This window comes from Benincasa hispida, chromosome 5 (genome assembly GCF_009727055.1).
Source record: "Benincasa hispida cultivar B227 chromosome 5, ASM972705v1, whole genome shotgun sequence".
In the NCBI taxonomy this organism is placed as follows: Eukaryota; Viridiplantae; Streptophyta; class Magnoliopsida; order Cucurbitales; family Cucurbitaceae; genus Benincasa; species Benincasa hispida.
Genome location: NC_052353.1, coordinates 10,234,571 through 10,260,466, shown reverse-complemented (window position 1 = coordinate 10,260,466; position 25,896 = coordinate 10,234,571). Strand labels below are relative to the sequence as shown.

Sequence of the window (25,896 nt, the reverse complement as noted above, 5' to 3'; positions counted from 1 at the left end):
AGAAGTCTATCATTGATAGAGGTTGATAAAAGTCTATAAGTGTCTGTTAGTGATATAAATGGATAAAGTCTATCGTTGATAGAAATTGATATAAGTCTATCATTGATAAAGGTTGATAAAAGTCTATCAGTATCTTTCAGTATTTTTTTTTTGTTATTTCTGTAAATAATTTGACATATTTTCCATCTATACAAAATTTGATAGAAATCTATTTGTATCTATCAATGTTTTTTTTTTGCTATTTCTGTAAATAGTTTGACATTTTTCCTGTTTGAGAAAATTTCTATCAAGTTTCATCATACTTTGTATAGAGATAAATACTTGAGGTGTTTAAAAGTTAAACTATTTTAGATTTTTTTTTTTTTAAAAAAAAACAAACTATGTAGAGTTAAAATAGGTTTTAAAATCACTTTTAATGCATTAATTTAATCCATTAATTTAAGAATGACAAGTCTTTCTCGGGTTTTGACTTAAAATTTTTTTTTTTAAAAAAAACAGGGAGGTAAATTTAAATTTAAGTGAATCTATGTAGGTAAGAATTGAGGGATATAATAAATGTTGGGTGAAAATTTAACTTTTAAAAAATAAGAGGGAACCAACCTTTGGAAAATTTTGATTTGTCCCTTATGAACTGCAATCTTGAGTTTTGTGTTTTGGCCCCAAAGGCTACCCATATTTTGGAGGGAGTGATAAGATAGACCAATGTGGGTTTGGTGGACATCTCACACACGCATCGCCGCCGTTCGGTCGGGAAAGGCACGTGTGTGATTATTAATTTTAATAAAAATATTATTATTATTATTATTTTTAAAACCGAAAAAAAAACAAAAGAAAAGTCCTCCTGTTCACGCAAGTCCGATTCGTCCGCGTACGTTCTGAGGCCCTTCAGCAGTTCGAAAAGACGAATTTTTTATTCACTCCATTCGAATGTTCTCTTTTCCTCTCGTAACTCTTCCATTTTTGTTTTCCGAGCAGTGGGTTAGAAAAGGGTGTGTGTTCCGGTCGGTAACGGTGCATTTTCGATCGGTTCCTTTGGCTGTTTTATCCTGGGGACGACGTGGCAATTTTCAAACCTTCTTGCACACTTGGACAGAGCCGCGAAACGTCTTAAAGAGAGCGAGCTCCACGACTCAGCCTATAACGAGTTTCTGTTTTGCAGATTTTTGTTTTTTGCTTAACCGCCGTGCCTTGACCGTTTACTGTTCATCGTTCTGAAGGTCGTGTCATTTCTAACAATAGACAATTTTGTAATCTCTTGCAAATGATATATTAAACCACTTTTAAAATTTTTAGACCAAATAGAAACAAGCTTAAAGTCTCGAAACTGAACTTGTAATTTAATAACTGAATATACAATCAAGAATGCTAAATTATAGATTTGGTTCCTATGGTTAAAAGAAAGCTAGAGTTTAATCTTTATGATTTGATATAACATATCTTAAAGAAAATTTTATCAAACTATATGGGTTTTGGGTAGAATATTAAAGAACACCTAATAGATAATATAATGTTAAATTTGTCTTTATTCATTAATTTAAATTTTTGGGACAATCAATAATTTAAGTAAATTTGGTGGAAGATGAAAAAAAAGTAGTAAAAGGACATTTAGATATTTGAAATGTGTAGACCAATCAAATTTTGGAATCTCAAAACGTATGAATGGTCCAAATTATGCCACGTGTACTTTTTCTTTTCTTCCTGATTGGTCAACTAGTTTAATTTCCACAAAATTGTATGCAAATTGGAGTGCAATTTCCATCAACAAGTGGATCATAATGTCAAATCCTTTTAAATTGACAATTATGATATTGAGTCAATTCCACACTCAAATTTCCCAAATTCATTATCCAACCCAACACGTTCCTATTTAATCTCTATTCGATAACCAATTGATTATTTAAATATTTAAATATTTTTTCATGGTTGTTGACGACTCATCTTTTCTAACTTATTTAAACCAAAAGCTTAAGTTAATAGATAAAGATAAATTTAACTATATGTCATCAATGCAGAAGCTTGAATACAAGACCTTCTTGGGTCACCTGTTCTGATACCATCTTAAATCATCGATTGATCCAAAACCTTAAGTTAATAGGTATAGACAAATTTAATTATATATCATCTAATACTCCTCCTTACCTATGGACTTGAAATATGAAGAAGAGTCAAACACGTGTAAATAATATTAATTTGGGAGAAAACAACATTGTAGGGGCTTGAATAAAAATCCAAAAATAAAAATTAATTTTAAAAAATAGTTAACAATACAACTTAACTTCATTTTTAAATACATTTCTAAAAGGTAAATAACAAAATAAAGAAGTCAATAGATGGAAATAGTATTTCTAAGTTAAATAAAAAAAAAAATGACTATCAAACAAGATTTTAGTTTTTTTTTTTTTTTTTTTTAAATGTCATTTTGATTTTATTGTCTCATTTTGTTTTAGTCCTTATACTTTTAAATTTTTAAGTTTTAGAGTTAGTCTTTATTGTAAGTCTAGAGTTAAAGGAATGTTTTTTTTTTTGGGAAAAATTAGCCATAAACTACCAATAGATACCATTTTAAAGATTTATTCAAAATAAAAAAATTAATGTCAAAATGAGCATAGTACAGCTGGTATAATCATTATATTATTAACCTCGAGGTCAGATGTTTGATCTTTCATCCCACGTATTTAATCTATTACATTTTCAAGGGAAAAAAAACTAAAATAAAACAAGCTTGAACAATATGGACAACAATGGAAAAAAAAGGGAAAAAAAAACTTTTCAAGAAAATTGTGCCCAACATATGGTGCTTTAATTTAATCTTGGGCTTTTTTTTTTCTCTCTCTTTGGCAAGAGTGTATTAATTTTGGTGCTTAAATTAAGTTTGAAATTCAATTTAAGGTCATATGGTGCTTTAATTTTGGACCTTTTTTTTCCTTTGGCAAGAGAGTATTAATTTTGGTACTTAAATTAAGTTTGAAATTCAATTGAAGGTTAATTTATACAGTGTGTTTTTCTGGTCAACTATTTTGTATTTGTAGGGTTTTTATATATATAAATAAAGTATTTATGGGATTTAATCGTTTCCCTCTCATTTATTCTATTTCGTAGTATTTTTGTATATAAGAAAATGATGAATTTTAAATTTTAAATTTTAAATTGATAACTAATGGGCTTTTCTTGCTTCATCCATTTGAGAACACAAGAAATGGGCCGGGCTAGAAATCTTTAGATCTTTTCACCCTTCAGCCCATTGGTACACAGCCCAATACCCTTATGTTTGTCTATCAAATTCAAATGGGGTTTCGACTAATGTTTGTGACTATTTATAATTTAGGTCTTGTCCTATACACATATATATATAAATTACGATTTTCTCTCTTCCATACAAGTCTTCACATCCATCAATGTTTCTTTTTTTTTTTAAAAAAAATCATTGACTCCTCCACTTCCCATTTCTTCCTCCTTCCTCTCTTTTCTCCTTCCTCCTCCATCTTTTTTCTCCTTCCCACGATTTTACACTCCTCTGCTGCCGCTATTTTTCTGTTGGATTTGGTCGACTGCCACTGTCGTCGTTCACCAATCCGCCATTCGCTGCCACCATTCGGTCGAATGCCACCGCCACCATTCGCTTGTTGGATTGATCGTCAAATTTCACACACCATCTACCGCCAGTCGCCGAGGTAAGCTGCTAGTCATCTTTTCGTTGATTCTCTCTCCCATTCATGGTTTGCTCCTTTGTTTGTGTCACACAATAAGATCCAGTCGCCTATACAGATCCGTGGGACCCATGGTTGAAGAAAAATAAGAGATGAAGATGGGGGCTTATGTGTTATAAACCCCAATATGAAGATGGAGAGATGAAGAAGACTTTGTTCATGTTGCCTATACAGATCCGTCGCACCAAGACCGAGGAGAAATTCTTTTAAACCCTAAATATATATGTTATAAACCCCCAAAAGAATAATCATTCATTTATTTGACATATGTGAATTATTTACTGTAGTATATACCGTTGTTTATTTAATATATACTGTGATTTATGTTGAATATTAAGTTAATATGTGATTTATATGCTGTGGGATAACTGATAAAGAAATTCGATTAAACAATATATACTCTTAATTTTGTATATTGTAATATCTACTAATCTTAATTTTGTATATGTTCCATGGTAAATTGACAATGTTTCAATGTATATTGACAATATTTCAAGGTATTTGTAAGAATATAAAAATTAATTGATAGTTTTTATTTAAATTTTATATATTGTGATATATACAAATCTTGATGTGTTGGGATTTCTGATTACTTAAATGAATATATATACTGTAAATGAAATTTATGATATATACTGCGATCTATGTCGAACATTAAGCCAATATTATTTATATATCATGGTATATTTTATATATTAGATTATACGGTGATTTATGTCAAGTATTGAATTAATCTCTAACTTATATACTGTGGTATATTTCATATATTGATTAGAATATTTTCAAACGCCTAACAAAAATGTTCTGAGGTATATTTTAAATAACCATGAATTCACAAAAAAAAAAAAAAAAAAAAAAAGAAAAGAAAAGAAAAGAAAAATAATACGTGAAGCCAACAAAACATAGAAAATAATTTTTCATTAAATGTATTCTCTCTCCAATTAAATTAAATAAAAGGGAAAAGTCTCAATAAATAAATGCATTTTCTCTCTCCATTTGAAAATATGAAAAAAAATCTTATTAAATATATCTTCTATCTTCATAATAAATGCAGTTTTCTCTCCATCATTAAGAAAATTTCGAAAATAGGTAAATATATACAAAAATTGAGAATAAAAATAATAAAAAAGGGTAAACTTGTCCAAAAATAATATTAAAAATCTTTATTGAAAAAAATTTAAATTTTAAAATATTTTTGAAATATGTGGCCTAAAGAGGATGTTTTATGTAAAAATCCCAATTCAAATAAGCCTCATCAAAAGATCGAAGTCCAATGATCGGTCAAAACCTAATTTAAGCTCGATCCAAACTCGACCTAAAGTTAAAGTTTGATCAATCTGGTCTAGTCTAATACATTAATTCACTAGATTAGATATGAATCCCTCTTTTGAAAATCGGGTTGACCTATAGACTAGCTTATTTTGGTTATATCTAGATCACCTACTCGAGCTGGCCCAATTAACTTATCAATTAGCCAACTCAAATATATGTGCATGCATAGTTCTACATATATTAAAAAAAAATGAAAATTTTAATACTATTTCTAAATATATTTGTATAATTTAGGTATATAATTGTTTAGTTAACATAAAATTTTTAAAGGTGCTAAAAGCTAACATTTTTTTAAAAGAAAATTAAATCTAGAATATCAATAATTATAAAAAAGATAATAGAAAAAAGTGAATACAAATAAATAAAATAAAAATAGAAATTTATTAAGTTTTTAATAACATTTAATTAAGAATTTTTTTTTTAAAAAAAATATATTTTAAAATAATAAGTAATATTCAATGAATTAATCCCATGAGTCGATCTAAGTTTGACCTAAGCTCATAACTAAAGCAAGCATGGGATTGAGGAGGGAAACTTAGAAAAATTAAGTCGGGAGATGGAGCCATCTTCATCACATTTTGGTCATAAATCATAGAATTTAACAAACGACTATTTTTCTAATTGAGGATCCTGTCACTACTACAAAACTGAGTTTTAATGTTGGTTTAAAACTGACATTATAGGATTATAATGTCGGTTGACACGACATTAAAGATCATGTTATAAAAGATCTTTAATGTTGATTTTAAACCGACATTATAAATGACAAAAATTTCAATGCCAGTTATCTTCAATGTCAGTTTTTAACCGATTTTCAACCGACATAGAGCATTTTCTTCAATGTTGGTTTTCACCTACTTTTTATCAGTAATTGTCCGATATTAAATGTCTGTCATTGTTTTGTCATTAAAAATATTATATATATGATATATATATATATCTAATATATATATATATATTATGCTTGCACACGTGCTATACATGCACAAAATAAAATCTTAATTGCTTGTATGTATACAACTTAACTTTCAATAAATAAAAATAAACTATACAACTTAACTTTCAATAAATAAAAATAAATTAATTCACAACAAAGAAAATGATAAATTGTTTAACTAAGTAAACTATCCACAAGTTACATTGATACTGATACATAAAGCTTGAAAGTTTAAAGTTTGAGAGAGGGTTGCCTACTTTGGAGGGTTCGAATTAGTCCAAACCTACAACCAACAACCTTTCACAAAGTCATAGATTTTTCATCGATCAAAACTATAGTTTGACATCTAAACAAGAAAAAAAAAGAGAGAATAAATGTCTCCATTTGAGATCTAAAGAAGAAGAAGAAAAAAAACCATAAAGCTGAAATACATAATGTGTTGGATCTAGAGTTCCCCAAGAAAAAGCATAAAGAGGCTACGATACCAAATCTTTACTCCTTTATTGCACTTGCAAAACAAGAAAGCCCAATAGTTGAATAAATGGAAGAAAACCCATATAGACCCAATTTCTAAGCCCTAAAAAAATCAAAGGTAACCTTACTTGGATGGGTCATACAAAGGTTGAAATTGTATATCTTTCTACCTTGAGAATTAATGGCCGTATAGATGAAGATTGGAACTAAGTCTGGCACTCAAGAGAGAAATTAATCATTCGTTCATGTCCATCAAAGTATGAGACTTGATACATACATTAGTTCCGCTTAATGGCTCAGTCAGTGCAACAGATATTGGCTCAACGACTCAGATGGGATCGACTCGACCCGTCTTCTTGGCTCAGTCGGTTGGATCTGGCTTCCTTTGACTCATTCGTCTATTTAAGCATATATGGAATGGATGAACGAACATTTAGATCGACGGATCTGATAAAGCTTGTTTGGCTCGTTGAGTAGGGGTCTGGGTTTGGGTCGCCGATGAACAACATGGGCACTTAGATCTGGGTCATTGGATCCACGAGTAGGAATTTGGTGGGCTGGCCCGACGTTGGTGAGGAACGAATGTAATCTAGGTGAGGCACGAAAACAGAGGCACGAAAACAGCGAATGGATGGAAAATAGTGACAGAAATGAAGGCACTGATCTGGGCGAGGCATGGATAAGTAGGGGCCAACAGACGAAAATCAGACAGAGGCTAGGTTGACTACACGAATAGATGTCGGTGATGATACCCTAGTTGGGCTCTGAAACAATGTCAATAATATATTTCTCCAAGATGTATTTTACGGAAAAGGTATGGGGTATAGATACAGTGTCAGTGGACTAAAAATAGACCCCAAAAACACTCAATCAATCCTAAAAACTCTCTAACTACATAGACTAAGTACATACATTAATAAAGTCCATGATCTTTCGCCTTAGATGACAACAAACCAACATCTTAATCATATTTGTAGGTACAAAAGCTAGTTTTTATTTTGGCTTAAACTTCTACAAGTTCTTACCTAAGTAAATGCAAAATTTTTTTCATAATTAGATAGATTCACAATTTACGAATATAAGTCGATTAGGATCCTATCATACTTTTTCACGCATGTAGAGGATCGAAATGGGGTGATTCCTAACATCTGAAAACCAAAGATAAAATAGCAAACAAATCAAAAGATGTTCTAAAGATCTGAAAAGATCAAAACAAGAAGAAAGAACACAAACAAAAACTGAAAATTAAGATATTATCTGATGAAATGCTCGGTACCAATTAGGATTTTTAGAGCCTCAATAATAGCATCCTTCGAAATCGAAATGAAAGGCTTCTGCAATAATCCAAATATAATCACTGATTATAACTAGATCATACATATATAATTTACATGAACAACTATTACAATTTAATAGAAAAAGAAAACAAAGAAAGTGAAAGAGAACATATCACAATATATATTTTTGCCTTCAATTTTGAATAAAAAAGCTTAATATTATTAGTTTTAAGAAACTCCAATTCTCCTCTAGACAGGGTTCAAGACACAAAATATCTAATTAAAAAAATTCAATCAAAATCAGAATCAAATCAAGAGAGAAAAGAACAATAATCCAAATCTAAATTTCTTATAAACCAATTGAAGAAAAATTATTGTACTCACAATAGAAGTAGTTTTCACGTCCATGAACCAACCATTTTGTTAAGTATAAGCGAGTTGTACTTAAGAAGACAGTCTCACCTATTTCAATATATTCAAGTTTAACATCCATGCCTCCATCATACTTAACATACTTAACATCAGCAAAATCCATTTAATTATGACCCTTAAACAAAAGAAAAGTAAAAAGGTAAAGAGATTTAGCTGGCATAGATGAAAAAGCTTTATTTCAACATTACACGATGGAAGACTATCTAATATGTATAAGTATAATTAGGAAACATACAAGTGTCAGAAACGTTTTCAAAGTTTATAAAATACAAGTAGCCAAAAGAAAATATAACCAACTGTTCTAAATTGAATTGGTTTAACATACAAGTATAAGAACGCTCCTAATGAATTCTTTCCCCTCTCCTCTAGTTCTTATCTTTGAAAAACTGTAATAATTAAAATCAAATAACCAAAATCAAATAGATAAAATGTCATTAACATAATAAAAAACAAAGTTAAAATCTTTAGACTTCCCAGAGAAATAATATGAGAAATAATTAATAATGGAATACTGATTAATTAGTGAATTGATGTGAAAATGGAAGGAGGAGTTGGAGTGTTAATTAACACTCAACCTCAGTGTCGAAATTCAGTCCGAATTACTAAAAATACGATAAAGCCGCAACATGAAATCTGAAGCCACAACATAAAATCTAATAACATGAAATAAAACTACAATAAAATAGACATGTTTGGAAGTGATTCTTAGAAAGACAACAAAAGAATCTAAAAAATTACATCACAAATGTTTAAAAGTGATTTTGAAATGGTCAAAATAATTTTTGTTGTGTTCAAAATCATCCCCGAATATGTTTTTAATATTTCAAATCAATTTAACATTTGATTTTACATTTTTGAATGAGCTTTTCAAACAATTAAAATTGATTTTGAATCACAAAAAGCATATCTTGAAGTGATTCTGAAAACAACAAAGTGATTTAAGTCATTTTAAAATACTCCCAAACATGTCTTTAAAGAAGCATATAAAGCTAAGTTCAGTTCATTAAATTCACAACCCATTCATTAAAACAAACTAAAAGAAAAAGGAAATATCTGCTTTCAAGCAACTTGGTGTTTGTGACAGTGTGTATACAAATGATTGAAGAGCTAAAAAGCTCAACAGAATATCTCGTTTAAGAAGTTGTAAATAAACAAATTGAGAGCAGGGAATACCCAATCCCATTAAATGCTCAAATTTCAGCAAAATTAAAAAATTGAAAAGAAAAAAAAAATTACGTAATGTAAAGTGAAAGAAACCATATTGAAGAGGTAGAAAAATACCAAAAATTCATGGATGCCAATAATGCTGGTTAATGTTAAGATACCTCAATGGCAAGACACTTTCTATCAATCTAATCAAAACCATATGCATTGGGTTAAATTATAAAATTTATTGAGTTTAAATTGGATCAAGATAAATATAACATCTTGAAGTTGATTTAGACTTGAAACAAATCTAACCCATCATTTAACTAGAATAATTGATTCAAGGGAATTGACAAATGAAACCATTGAAGTGAGTTCCAACTTTTAATCTAAACATGAACACTCTGGTAAGTGCTATAAATCAGAATACTTTTGAACACGGAAGCAACATAATCTCCTTAGAGAGCATACACTGGATAAAAGTGGCAGCTACCACCATAATCAATTGAAGAAAGCAGGAACCTATGGTCAAGGACTATTGTAATGGTAATGGTTGTGGAAACCAATGAACTGAACTCTAACAAGCTTCAAGCTAAAAATGGGAGAAGACTAACAATAATCATTGTTGTACATTGATAGTTTAGGATCAAATTCCTGTGTTGTGCTTATTATTCTTGAGATATATAGTGTATAGCTTTGTGCTATGAATGTTTTCAAATGAACAGAAAATTTAGCCTAGTAAAATTGAAAGCTATTTTTAGCATGATATCCAATTCTTATGAGTGCTAATCAACACCGAGCGAAGACCAATACAAGAAATTAGAAGAGGACCTAAAAACTGGCCGCTTCCATGATGAATGTTCGCCACCGCCATGAATCCATAGACAAAATCTTGAATAATTAAAAGCTTCTCCATCAACATTTTCGCACGCAACTTCTTCATCTTCTCATCCTCTTCCAGATTCCCATTCCCTCGATGAATGCAATCTCAATACTCGCTTACAAACACGCCTTGTCTTCAAGAAGACAATTCAAATCCCTAAATTTCAACGAAATACTCCCAACATACCTGATCAATCCCGCCCACACACTGATCTTTTGCAAACGACTCGAGAGATATTTGTCAATCAAACTAGATTTAGCTAACCAAATGAACTGTTCGACGAAGTAATAAAACCCTTCTCTGCCGTATCCAAGGAGGGCGAGTAGAAATTCTTAGGTAGATTCGAAATGTGAATTTCTTGAGGCATTGAGGTCCTGTATGAACTTGTCGAGAACGGAGGCCAGATCAACACTAGACCCGAATGATTGATAATAAACAGAGGTTGGATCGAAGAATAGAGGCCAAATCTGTACACAGAGGTCAGATCAATGAACACAATCAACAAGCGGAGGCTGGATCTACACGACGAACGGACCTGCACGGTGAACAAACTTGTACCCACGATCGACGATTGATGGACCACGATAGATTCTTCACCACAATTGAATGGCAAGGCTTTGGAGGAGAAAAGTAAGAAAGAAGATGGTTTAGAGGATTTGGAGGAGAGAAATGAGAAAGAAGAGGGAAGAAAATTATTAAAGAAATTCAATGAAAGAGAGAGAATACTTTACTAAAAAAATAAATGAGTATCTACAATGTTGGTTTAAAATCGACAAAGTATGTATTTAATGTTAGTTTAAAAACCGACATTAAAGACTCAATCTTTTTACATTGACATTATACATCCGTTATTAGTTTTCCAACCGAGATAAAAGACCAAATTTCTTGTAGTGTGTTTTGACTATTCTGTGCCATTTTCTCAACTTTGATCTATTGAGCATTGAGCCAAACCCAAAGATTTATCAATGAACTTAGTCCCATTGAGCTTGGGCCAAGTGTTTTAGGGTCAGGCCATCTCAATGACAAGGATGATTCAAATTGAATGCTAAACTTAATTTTGTGCTGACATTTGTACCTAGGTACCACATCAAGTTCAAGTCTAAGATCAATTTTTTTCTCATCCTTCTTACATTTTTTTTAAGAAAAAGAAAATAAATTTATATATATCCCTAAAGTTTGAGAGTTGTAACAATTTAAATTCTAAACTTTTATCGATTAATCACTTTAAACCATTTATTAGTAATTTTTATTTAGTCTTACTTTATTTCACTTCTTTGAAAGTATACTCACAATTACCTAAATAAAATTCATACTTACAATTACCTAAATAAAATTCTTTTACTTCAAATTCATATTATAGTAGCAAAATAATTTATCAGGCGAATTTTATCAAATATAGAAAAATAGATGAAGAATATAAGAATAGAAAAACATTCGTCACAAAAAATGAAAAATCGCTCCTATCTATTTTATTATAATATTTCTCTCCAACATTACATTAACCTTGCATTTAAAGACACGTAGAAAATGCATTGCGGGAAATTTTTATGGATGACCCATTTTTTGGGTCCAAAATGTCAAATGACCTATTTTTAAAAAATAATGTCAATTGATCCTCTGCTGACATCATCGCCATACCAAATTATGTAAATTGCCCTTACCTCTTCGTCTTCTTACCCTTTTATTGAAAACCAACCAAAACTAAAAATTCTTCATTTGAATTTCCTAAGCATAACGGCTTCGTATCGATCATAAACTAAAAATTCTTTAGAATCCATCATATCGACTTGCAAACGATTCCATTGCCACCGACAAATCAAATCTGATCGGTAAATCTTTCAATCTGTGCCTAAAAATGTCTTAAACTAATTGGTAATGAGGCTTTGTGGGTCGTTCTGAGTTTAGAAATACTGTGAACCTATGGTTTTTTTCTTTATTTTTATTGTGTTCTGTGGTTGAGGACGAGTAAAAAGAGTTTGTGAGCGAGATAAGTGAGAGTGAAATTGGCGAGAGCGATACTAAAGAGAGCGACACCAAAAAGGATGGGTTATTCTAGGGTTTAGAAATACTGTGAACCTATGGTTTTTTTGTTTGTTTTTTTTTTGTTTTCTATGTGTTCTGTGGTTGAAGACAAGTAAAAAGAGAGAATGTGAGTGAGATAAGTGAGAGTTACTAGAAAGAGTTACTAGAGAGAGTGACACCAGAGAGAGCGATACCAGAGAGAGCGATACCAGAGAGAGCGATACCAGAGAGAGCGACACCAGTGAGAGCGACACTAGGGAGAGCGATACCAGAGAGAGCGATACCAGTGAGAGCGATACCAGCGAGATTTAAACAAAATGTTTTTTTACAATTTTTTTCTAAAGGAGTTTACTGATTGAATCTTTATTTCATGCATGAGTGATTGAAGATGTCAAAACATTTCAGAATACCCGTAGTCGACCTATTTTCCGGTCAAGTTTGCTAATTTTTTTCTAAAGGAGTTTGTTAATGCGAACAAGATTATGAAGGAGAAGCTTACCCCAAGGTAGTTAGATATGTTCAAGAGAACAGGTTTTGGGCGATTTGTAGATGTTGACATGGTGTTTAACAGCCCAATTATCCATCATATGTTGTTGAGAGAAGTGAAGAGGACAAGAGCTGACTCAATCTCATTCTCTGTTTGTGGAAATGTCGTCACTTTTTCGAAGGATGATTTTTTGTTGATGACTGATTTGTGGCGATCCCCTATGTGAGTTGATCAAAATGAGCAATCCTCGTATGAACTTGCAATAAAGTATTTTGGTAATTGAGTGACGAAGGACACCTTACATGTCTGTCTACTAGAAGAAAAATACATGGAGTTGGAGTTTGAAAATGGCGAGGATACTGTGAAGACCACATTAGTCTACTATATTGAAGTTGCAATGATGGGAAAGAATAAATAGAAAAATGGAGTGGACTTTAAACGTTTTAAGGACGTTTAAAACATAGATTACTATAATAGTCTAGAATGGGGTACCATTATTTGGGAGAGGACACTCGATGCCCTAAAGACTTCATTGAATGATAAGAATAGTCTATACATGACGAAAGTGAAAGGAAATAAAAATTACGTCGTGAAGTACTCTTTGCATGGATTTTCACAAGCGTTCCAGGTAAATTTGCTTAACATAGTAATCGTGTTGTTTGATTTAACATTACTATTGTTCTTAATATATCTTAAATTTTATTTAGGTATGGATATACGAGATCATAGCTGTATCGATAGCTGGGAACATTGTGGAGCGAAGGAGCAAAGTAGCTTTGCCTCGCATATTACGATGGTCATGCTCCCGCTCAGTGTCCTTCAAAGTACTCGAGAGAGAGAGATATTCGAGTCTAACAATGTATGTTTACTCTATGCATAATATGTTTATTTGATTGTTAAATTGACAATAACCAGTTTACTGGATTATTAATGCAGATAAAGGTTAAAGAGGGTATTGTCATGAGAGATGCTGAGAGGGAGTTTCGGGATACCCAGTGGACAGACGACCTATATTTGATCTAAGATCCAATAATGATAGTGCTTAAAGTGGCATAGGTTGAGTAGTGGGGGTAGTTCTGAAAGTGACGGTGATGATCATCGTGGAGGTAACAATGATGAATGTGGAAGGGTGGAGGGAGGGGATGAACACGAGCATTCTGAGCACGAGGATACTGAATGTGGAAGGGTGGAAGGAGGGACATACACACCTAGTGATGATATGTTCCATGTTGTGGTGACGCGATGAGGATGAGTTGAACCCACCTGATGTCCATCTTGTGGACTCCCATAGAGAGCGATCTATGAATGAAGAGTGTCCTGAGTGTTGCCCATAGGGAGGGAGCCAATCCCAATGATTCTATTTATTCATACCTACGAACCATTGAACGCTCACTATCGAGGTTGGATGGTCGTATATCGAGTTTAGATAGTCATGCATCCAATATGGAGAAAAACATGACAGACATGAAAGGACAATTGTCGGCCATCTTGTCACTGTTGCAGTCTATGTGCAAGGTTTGCATTTACTATCATTTTATGTCTTTACGTGTTTAGTTTTTACGTATTCGTGAACTCATCATTTTACTTTATTAATTGAAGGGTTCCATGGTGAATGAGGAGACGACAAAGTCACCCATCCTATCTCGGGATCCCGATACCACTGATGTGATTGCCTCTGATACTCTCATCCCCCCTATAAAGCCTCAAAATACCACCACTTCACCTATTCCCATCCCCCCTCTAGAGCCTGATACCACCACAACTTCACCCACTGATGTCAAACCTATAGAGGCCGACGTCCTAATAACAGACGCTGACATGTCTAACTTACTCACCATGCAACATATAGAGGCCGACATGTCTGACATTCCAGAGGCCGACACTTCTGGTATTGTTATGACCACAGAAGAAGTTATACTAGTGAATAATTTATTGGTCAATAATCTTTGTTTATATTTTTATATTTCTTGGTGAATAATTTTTTGTTATCTATTTATGTAGGAATCTCGAAGTACTACTCGTAAGAGGAAAGTTGTTGATAAATATACACCTTCAACTCAAGTAAAGAAGAAAAGTGTGGTTAAGTATCCTCTCCCAAGTGTCACTACGTCACTATCCAGAGCGATTGTCATGTACAACGTAGCACATGACATTCCACAAATATATTTATAGAAATGATGGATTAGATCTCAGATGAGAATACCAATAACGAGGTTCGAGAGAATTCCTTTAAACCGCCAAGAAAATTTTCAAGTAATTGATTTTCCCAAGTTCGTGGGCTGATTGTGATGTAAGTTTCCTAGTCTTGACTTCTTTACAGTTGGATATCTTACACTTTTACTGACATAGTAATTTTTTGTGCAGACCATAAATACTTTATTTCATTTTATGAAAGAAAAATTTTATACCCGACTTGACATGTGCATGCACACATTCACCATCTTACCAATTGGTGTAACGGTAAATTTTGATATATTTTGTCGTGCAGAGTCATTTTACTATGGTATATTTCGTTACTTAACTTCTCATTTTATTTGGCAGAGTCACCTTAATGCTCATGGAGGGGTATTTAAATGAATAAAGAATAAGACGAGATTGGAGACTGCCCTAGCATGGGAGGATGAAGACACATACAAGGACTATGTCACCGGTAAATTCGATGTCAAATGGGCAGATGTGGATTTCGTGTATACGATAATGAATATTAGTAAGCACTGGATGGCCCTTGCAATGGACATTAACAGAGGCCACATATTCTTGTTCGATTCACTTCTGTCATACATACCAATGAAAAAGCTGGTGAATTGGCTAGAGCCATTGACTGTCACAATACCATTCCTACTTCACTACTGTGACGTAGATTGTTCAAAGCCAGACCTATCCACATCCCGTTGGAAAATCTCGCGACCTATGAACGTCGGCATGCAGCATGGGTCACTTGATGGTGGCATCATTGCAATAAAATTACTAGAACATCTGGTGACTGGTGCTGATCCGTCCGTAATTGTTCAAAAGAAAATGAGTGAATATAGGATGCAGTTAGCGTATCAATTGTGGGTGAACACTCCGTATTTATTATGTGTATGAAATATGTATTTTTATTGTATTTTTTGTGTATGTAAAAATAAGTATTTTTTATGTATGTAAAACATGTATAAAATAATTTTATCAATGTTCAAAGTTCAAAGTTCAATATTATACATTTTATCAAAACATGTATAATTGAGCTACTGCTCTTTTCATTATATTAGTGGTATATAAAACATTATATCAAAGTTCAAACATTGAGAGAGCGAGATTTTGAGAGAGAACGAGATTGAAAGAGCGAGACTTTGAAAAAATAGAAAGTATGTTACAAGATGAAGATTGCTATTATAGAAATACTCCAACTTGTTATTGTTTTTTTATTTACTCTAGTTTGTTATTGTTTTTTGTTTACAGAAAGTATGTTACAAGATGAAGTATGTTACAAGTACGACAAACTAGAAAGTATGTTACAAGATGAAGTATGTTACAAGTATGAAAAATTCTTCTTTGGGGCCTGATCAATGGTATTTATAACACATACCAACAGATCGTTACAAGATAAAGTTAGTTATAAACTAAACTAGATGAGAGGCATTTATATCACGATTTTTGGCATTTTCAGTACGTTGCATGGTTATGAGTAGTTCGCTACAATTTTTGTGGTTATGCCCATAATTCCCACACCGACCATATTTCATTTGTCTGCAAAATTCTCCCCTGGATGGTATTTTTCTCACTTTCCATCGCCCGACTTGTGCCACAAACTTTGGAGGAAGGATAGTCTTTTCTACATATTCAGAAGGTCTCTTCCATTCAGATATGTGTCTAAGTGGATTTATAGGCTCTGTACTCAGTCATTAGAGAGTCCACTGTAGAAAATCGACTGCAAAGACTCTGAATGGGTATATTTCGTTCCTTGACAGCAATAATTGCATGTGAACATGATACCAAGTGAGTCGAATTCCCTACATATGCATTCGTTCGTGTGAAGATTCACAATATCGTCCAATCAATTATCTCGCACGTGGACCCGATAACAATCAATAGGCTCAACTCGATATCGTTTGCCCTTATCAACTTCACTTGCCAATTGGGTTTCACAGTAGTCAGAGTGCAATGTCGTTCGAGATGCCCAGTAATTCCTCCATTCGTAGAACCACGATTGGAGCATTCCTCTAACATGTTCAATTAAGCATACTATAGGCAATAACCGATACTTTTTAGTTAACAAATTGAAACACTCTGCACTGTTGGACGTCATGTTATCATATCTTCGTTTTATTTGGTAAACCTGTGCCCACCTTTGAAGACTGATGTCTTCCAGATATTTCGTGACAACACCGTCTCGAAAACTATAGAGTTCATCCCATTTTGTCTAGAATTCTGTCATGCGAAATGCCCTTGCTGCATCTCTAAATATCCCAACAACCGTGCTATCCTTAAAGTTTATAACAAGATTTTGTTCTATGTGCCATGTGTACAATCAATGAAATGCAGTGGGAAAAAATGCACGAATAACATTGCTGATAGATACCATCTGATCAAACACAAACACCAGATTATTGGGTACTCCGATACTGCATTTCAAGTTCAACATAAACTATTTTCATGATCGTTCGGTTTCATTGTCCACTATTGCATATGCTAGTGGGTACAATTGATTGTTTCCGTCCATAAAATCCCCAACCAACATGGTGCCTTTGTATTTTTCTTTCAAGTGCGACCCATCAACAATTATCACAGGCCGACAACTTGTGAAACCTCTAATACAAGGTCCTAATGCCATAAATATATACTTGAAATGCACTTCACCTTCAAGCTCGATCTCAAACACTGTACTCGGATTCTCTATTTTTAATGCTTCTTCATAAGCATGTAGTATGGAGTATGAGTATTCTGGAGTACCTCTAGTGAGATCATATGTAGCTTCCCTTGCACGCCACACTTTATCATAACTTATTTCATGCCATAATCTCTCCTCATATCCTCTACGATATGACAAGGTTTATAAATATGTCCTATTCCTGTGAACTTATCTTTAATCAACTGACCAACAACCGTAGCAGTTGCTTGTTTATGGTCGTCATTCAGAATTCCAATGGAACATGTGTGCGAACTACAGTACTTTGTGAACTTGAATATATCAGACCCTTCCATTTTCACTGCACGAAGGTTCCACTTACAAGTCTCCCTAATACATTTGACAGTGAACAAAGATTTGGTTGACTTCCTGACCCTAAATTCGAAATTTTTGTTGATGGAAAAAATAGATAATCACATTTTCAAGTCATTTTTACTCAAAAATAGTTGACCAACTTCAACGTCCTCTGTCTCAGATGAAGAGGTACCAGACATAATCAACTCAACCATTGAAGCTGCTGTAGAACGATGCACATCTCCATGATCACGATCCATTTCATTCAATCCTGTTGGTTGCTCATTAATATCCACTGAAGGACCACAATCCATATAATCGAATCTAGATGATCTCTCATTATCAACAACTGAAGTACCACCCAATTCTGAATTCAATCTTGCTGGATTAGTGCGGTCGTTGTCTAATGATAATGTCGATGGTACAGTGTTGGTAGACAATGGAATATCATCCTCTTCTCAACGAAACTGATATGATTTCTCGTATTTTCTGTCCACAGTCGTATCATCATAACTCACATTTCCAACCCCATTCTAATATTTTCGTCCTGATTTGATTTCCGCATTACAGATAACTAAAGTGTACTAAGCTCTTCTCAGAAAAGAAGGAAGCGAACACCATCATCATTCCTTATGTATTGTGGAGGGGCTTCATATTCAAGCTTATATTTAACTCTCAATATAAGGTCAAACTCTGAAGAACTGACATTTGTAACCCTTGTGAGATTTAAGTTCTTCATACTTCAATGTAATAGGCACAATGATTCCTATCAACTCTCCCCCAATATACGAACTTTCATAAGTAGACACTTCTCTGTCATCCTACAAAGCAAGAGAACATTTGTCATTAAGTTGTACAAGCAATTGAAGTGTACTCTCGCTCTCTCTCTTAATCTCGCTCTTTCTTAATCACGTTTTCTCTCTTACTCTTGCCCTCTCTCTTACTCTTGCTCTCTCTCACTCTCGTTCTCTCTCTCCCAATACAAAATTTCGTAATGCTACATTTCTAGAAATAACACAGCAAAAATAATTAAACATACTCAAAATAATGAAACACCTTTTTGAACAATCTGTTCCGTTCTGAAAAAGTCTTGTCTTGGAAATCCCCATTCGAAAAATCTCCGTTCAAAAAAACACCATTGAAAACTAGAGAAGTAATCACCGTTGAAATGGAGTTTAGAGTTTAAAGAAATCACTATTGTATTGTGTTTAGGTATTATTGATTTGAGACTTCCGTCGTGAAAATTGTCAAATCATTTGTACACTGATGAGCAATCATATCAAACCAGGGAATTTCAAGCGAGAGCGAGAGTGTTTAATCAGGCGACAACAAGACTTACCTTGTGAGGCACTTGTAAGGGCAATTTATGTAATTTGGTATGGCAATGATGTCAACAGAGGGTCAATTGACATTATTTTTTAAAAAATGGGCCATTTGACATTTTGGACCTAAAATATGGGTCATCCGTACAAACTTCCCTTTAGTATCTTTAAAATATAATCCTAATAGAGAATCACATTGATTCAATTTTAAACATTTAGGATTTGAATTGATATAAAACAACTTGTTGGGTGTTAATGTGTGTTGTCGCACTTAAGATACTTGTGTGGTTCTTTTTTAATTAAACTCTAAATTTTGCCATTTGAAGATTTCTTTGAGTGAGTAAGAGAATATACTAAGGTTATTCGGGTCCATTAGATGGATGACCCAAAAATTAGGTAAAAAATGTGAAATGATCTGATTTTTTAAAAAAATGTTGATGATCCTTTGTTGATATCAAATTTGGGTGAAATTACCAAAATTTACTCGCACGCATGTGGAAAAGTAATCTCACTCTCGCTCATCTCGCTCTCTCTTATTTTTTACTCAGAAATCACTATGTCTCTTGCTCTCGCTCTTCTCTCTCTCTCTTCTTTTCTTCACTCACAAATCACTATGTGTCGCTCTCACTCGTCCTGCTCTCTCTTCATTTCTCCACTCACAAAATCACTTCTCTCTCGTATCTCTTGCTCATCGGAGTTGGTTGCGTTGGAGCTGTTTATGTGGACTTGTCATGCTGGAGAAGAAGAAGATGACGTATAAAGGAGAGAAGTCAGAGAAGAAGAGGACGACGTGCAGAGGAAGATTTCTCGCATCGGAGAAGAAGAGGAAAAAGGAAAACGAAGAGTAATATCATAACTTCACGCGATCATGACATCAACAAAGAGACATTTGACATTTTTATTTAAAAATTTGAGTCATTTACCATTTTGAACTTTGAAAAATGAATCTTTTGAACAATTATCTCATGTTGATTGTTACCGGTGGAACTATATAGGTTAGACATAGATTATTTTTTATCATAAGCAATTCAAGAAAAATGGGAAACATAAATTAACTAATATGAATTGTTAAAAGAATTGTGGCAAGAATTAGAATGTAAATGAGACAAAGAAATTACAAACCCCAAGAAAACCCTACATACATATCTTACTCCAAAAAGTCAGCCACTGGCCTGTGGTTCCATAATAATATTGTCACCATTTTTCAAAAAGCAATAAATCACCTTTCGGTGCTCTTTCTTGAAATCATGTCCTCCTTTTGTCCCAAATTTCAAACCCAATCAATAAATTTACCATTACACCCATCTTTTGCACCTCCACGCAGCAGTTCAGTTTTTAATTTCTTCAACCGTATCATAAGGGTGCAATTGTAAATTTCAAAAACAAATAGAGCAATAATGCCTATTTCTGTTCATACTATGATTTTCTAAATTTTTGATATGATATTGTTCTGTTTAAACATACTCTCATAATTTTACTTTTGATTTCATCTTAAACTCTTTTATGAAAGAAGATAGTTGTCCTCACTTATATATTCATAATCGTCCTCTAATCTAATAAATGTGAGACTTTGATTGTATTTCCAACAATTTTTTTCCTTAATACTATATAATAATACCTTCCTTTTATTCGCACCACAAATTTGTCTTTTAAATCGTTATTTAATAGTTTGTAGGCCAATACTAGTTTTAAAAATGATGCTAATAACCTAACAAATAGTAAATGGTAAGGGTTTTCAATATGAAAAATATTTAGGTGATGTCCTGGACAACTATCTAATAAAAAACGTCATGTGACAAATTTTTTAAATGTTATTTTATAAATTTTTTTCTTCGTGTGTATGGAAAAAAAAGGGAGCATGTGATTAGTTGCAGTCGAATCTTTGCTCTCTCAATATCCTATAAACTAGGAATTTTTTTATCTTTATACAACTTGGGCAACTATCCAATAAAAATAATGTCACGTGACAATTTTTTCTTTGTGTGTATGGAGAAAAAGAGAGCATGTGATTAGTTGTAGCCTAATCTTTGCTATTTCAATATTCCATAAACTAAAAATTTTCTCCTAAATGACGGTATAAATAATCCACAACTTCGTTCTTTCTTTAAATTGAAAACGACAAATGAAAAACAAGAAACGTAAACATTACCCAAATTTAAAATCCCAAATCTTATAAAACAAATTACATCTTAGCCAGACATCCCCATTAGTTGGTGCATAAATAAATTTTCAAACAAAGAGCCCAAAACCAAAACTTGTGCATATATTAGACATATGGTTGAGGTTGGGCTTGCTTGTATTTGTCAAAGAGTTTCTCAGTTTTGGCATTTCTAAAGACACAAAAAGCAATCATATAGATAGAAATGAGAGCAATAAGAGACAAGAGGAGTATAATATCAGCCTTCCTCCATTGATTCTTCAAACTCTCAAGCAAACCAGCCTTGCAAGAATCACAACCATAACAAAGCTGAGTTTGGTCATTGTTCCACTTCAAACAATCCATGTCAGCACCATTGTTTATAGGCATTATCCAATATGTTGGGTTCACAAATGTGTATCCACATAATGTTGGTGGCTTGCAGCATCCTGACTGTGTCAAAAAATTTCACTTCCATTCTCAGAACAACAAAAACACACTCTCTCTCACTTCTCTAAATTAGGGTTTGATTGGTTCACTTTTACGAGTGTCGTTCGGTGGAAATTCTGACCTTTGATCTTTAGAACGAATATTATATGTTTTAATTCGCAAACTTTTGTTCATTTATAATAATTTAGTATATGGAGTTTATTGTATAATATTTCAGAAAGTTCTTGTTTTAAGTTTGTAACAAGTTAATACACATCTAGTCTCTTATAAGCTTTGGGATCAACATATATAAAATAATTTCATCAAATCTTATTAATATCTTTTTTTATAATAGGGATTATATAAATTATATCAAAGTTCATATACTAAATTGTTACTTATATAAAAGTAATTATAGGATTAAAAGTGTTTTTTTAAAACGTAATTTGTTTTTTTTGTTCAAACACTATGATCATGTTTGATAACTATTAATTTTGTTTTTGTCATAAATTCTTAGTATGGTTTTCAAACAACGTTTTTGCTTGTATTTTAAAATCATTTTTTAAAAGTATATAACAAAAAAAAAAAAACTCATATGTGGGACCTAGTGGTTAATTACAAGCTCACTGTTTAAAACAAAAAAAATAAAGTTCATTTGGTAATTGATTTTTGAAAACAAAGCATATTTCCTTTCAATTTCTTATCATAGTTTTCATTTTTCTTTAGTAAAAATACATGTTTTTTGAAAATTATTATTTTTTTTAATAATTTCTAAAACTTGGCTTGGTTTTTGAAAATATTAATTAAATCAAGTATATAAAAAAAAAAAAACAAGAAATTTGGAAGTAGAATACATAATTTTTAAAAACTAAAAACAAAAAATCAAATTTCGCTTTGATGCCCAAACAAACAACAATTACAAAGAACAGAAAATGCATACAACCTTATCAAACGGGTTTTTAGCAATCACAATCCTAACAAAAAGAGAGAAATGTATATACCTGAAGAGGAGTAATGGGAGCAGTAAAGAAATCCTGAGCCATGCGAAAGCTTTGATTCAACTCAGCACACATAGAAGAAGAACTCAAACAACTTCGAATCAAATCCCATTTAAAAGAGCTTTGAACTCTATGCCTAAGAAACCCAGAAAAGTCATCAAGATGATACTCCAAGTAACTTCTATTAGGCTCCAAATGGCCAGACCCTCTAATGGTAACCATATAAATGAAACCCACTAAGCAACCAAGAAGAACAATGAGAATCAGCATAGCCACAAGGTAAACAAGGAGAAGCCAAGTTATGCGACAAAAGGCTCCAATGAAGCCGGCAATGGCAACGAGAAGGACAACGACACCAAAAATGATGATAGGCCATTGTAGGATTTGAACACAGGCATTGTCTTGTTGCGTGGCGAGCCAGATTCCGGCGCCGATGATGGGGATTGATACAACCATGGCTATGAAGTTTATGGCTCCCATTACTGTCTTGTTCAGTGCCATTTTTTGGGTGAGAGATGAAGAGGAGAGTGTTGAGAGAGTAAGAGAATGTACAAATAGTAAAGAATAAATTGTCTTTTTCCTTTTCTCTCTTTGTGTTCAAACTAGATTGAGTTTTTTTTAGATGTGATTGAGATACTATACATTATAAGTGTATGCTAGCTAATAAAAGGTTGAGTGTTTCTTTAATATTATTTTTGAAAAAATATATTTTTTGTCTCTAGGTTTTGGGTTTAGTTGCTATTATGTTTTCTAAATGTCGCATTTTTAAATATTAATGGACTATCTAGAGTGCTGAGTTGAGTTCTAAAATCATTGGAGTCAATATGTTCGTGGAGTTAATATGTGTGTGTGGAGTTAGATAGTATGTGATCGGAATGCATAGTTGTTTAGTTTAGAGTTAGAAAGTCTGTATTTAAGATGCAAATTTGAATTATATCAAGTAAGGGATATCTGGTGCAATTTTTTTTTTTTAATTTAAAAAACTATGCTTTTTTATGCGGTTATTTTTGTTTGCTTTAACTTTTTGTTTAACACTTCAATCGTACACACATATTTTTTTTTTTTCAAAATCTCAACACTTGTTTACCATATAGTTTATCATTCTTACATATAACCATTTTACTTGAGGTAGACAAAATACTCTTATTTCATACAAAGAATAAAATTACAATATACTTTTATATTAGTGCACATCAAGGGGTTTAGGCTTTTTTATGGCATCTTAGTTATGTGAAGTTGTATGTTAGGGTTTATTATGTATGTAAGTTAGTGTTGGGAATGATTTGACACAACCGTGGTACAAATCATTCTTGTCGATTGCTTTCCAAGATTTACACAATACCCATTGTCGGATGTGCATTCGTCAGATGGAGGTTTAGAATAAAATTGAGAGAAGATCATTTGCTCAGAATGAAGAGGAAGAAGAAAGAATCAATAAGATTTGTTTTTTTAGATTTGTAACTTTTGGTTTTGTAAAAGCAATGGAGAAGAAGAAGACTTTCTGTAACTTCTGGCAAGAAGACCAACGGTAAAAAAAACATTTGGAAAATTAATTCCAAATCTAGATAATGGCACAATTAATTTAATACAATTGAGTTTCAACGGTTTAAGGGTTTTATGGCTAAAAAAAGATAAAACAAAAAAGAAAGAAAACTATATTTTTTTCGCCCATATCCGAGCCCGCCCGTCCGGGGAAGGACTTGTACTCCCACTCTTTCCACTTTTACAAGTCCCTAGTGTAGGGTTTAATGCCCCACGCAGTAGAAGACGATCAAAGAACCAAACCTCATTTTTAATTAACAAATAAAATAGTTATACCTTGGCAAATTTTACAGTATTCTAATTAGATAAATCTTCTGTAAAACATAGGCTAGAATGTGTTGAAAAAGAATTTGAATAAACCTACAGAGAATAGGAACTGTGAAACAAACCTATGTTCTGACTCTAGAGGGCTTCACCAATTCTTCTCAGCAATACACCAAGATCACGATCTCTTCAATCCAAACAACACCACCATTATGGTTTCATCGGTATTCTCTTGGGATTGAAAGTAGAAGACTTCTCAGAGTATTTTCTTGGAAAAAAAAAAACTCCTTTTTTTAGAGAGAAAAACCAACAAGAGGATTAAAAACTCAGAGCCGATCCCTTTTTAGATCCACCTCCTTCATGCGAATAATGAAGGAAGAATACAAAAACTTCCCAAAACGTGTGACGTTTGGTTAGGGTGAGAGAAGACCAAGTTCAGCCTTCCACGTGTGAGAGATCAGCTACTTTAACTGATCATTAATTTAATTTAAATAAATTATATTTAATTAATTAAAAAAATTAATAAATTAAATCAATATTTAATTAACTATTTCATTTAAATCATATTTAAATGAATATCTCCCACATAACCCATAGTTTTGATTCAATTTATTAAATTAATTAATTAATTATCTAATTAACTAATCATTAAATTAAATATCATATATTTAATTTAATCTTATAATTGAATCACATTCAATTATCTTTCTCTCATATCCTATAATTTTAATGTGCATTAATTTTAACCTATAGTTTTAATACGAACTCACTTCATATTAAAATTAACATTTGAACTCCTTCAAATATTTAGTTCTCCCTTAAATTAATTTTTGAATCAAATTCAAAATAGATTTATATTAGAAAGTTTAATTAAAATATAAACTTTATATTATATTGTATCAACATACATTATATTATTTTCCTTAGTAAATTTGAACATTTCAAATTACTATAATTACCTTAATACCTTTTGTGAGCTACCAGTGCGACCTAATGGATCTACAGATCAGAAGCTCCAACGATATGATATTAATTAACTAAATTCATTAACTAAGTTAATCAACATTCCTTAACTGTGGATACACTCCACTATAGACCCACAACTGCACTCTTCTCATTGTAAATATATTTCTGTGTCCACAGATATTGACCAATAATAGCAAGTTTGTCCTTCACGAGTGTTCATAATGCCAGTTGGATCAAATTACCGTTTTACCCCTAGGTTACCTCTACATCCTTAAGTACCAGTGCTCCTCTAATGAACAACCTATTTATGGTCCTACCATTAAATAGAAATCTCTCTCGAACCAGTGAGAAGGTAGGAC

At 32.5% G+C, this 25,896-nt stretch overlaps 1 protein-coding gene and 1 pseudogene across 1 annotated transcript; both read right to left on the bottom strand.

Annotated features, from left to right (window-relative positions):
* Positions 1-9,687: 9,687 nt before the first annotated feature.
* Positions 9,688-10,673, bottom strand: LOC120077204 (annotated as a pseudogene).
* A 10,665-nt stretch (positions 10,674-21,338) lies between these two features.
* Positions 21,339-23,381, bottom strand: LOC120078384 (protein TORNADO 2-like). The gene is made up of 2 exons (XM_039032650.1): positions 22,769-23,381; positions 21,339-21,791 (listed from the first exon to the last, which is right to left on the bottom strand). The coding sequence occupies exons 1-2, from the start codon at positions 23,264-23,266 to the stop codon at positions 21,468-21,470; spliced, it is 822 nt and encodes a 273-aa protein (XP_038888578.1). The 5' UTR covers positions 23,267-23,381; the 3' UTR covers positions 21,339-21,467.
* Between the last annotated feature and the right edge of the window lie 2,515 nt (positions 23,382-25,896).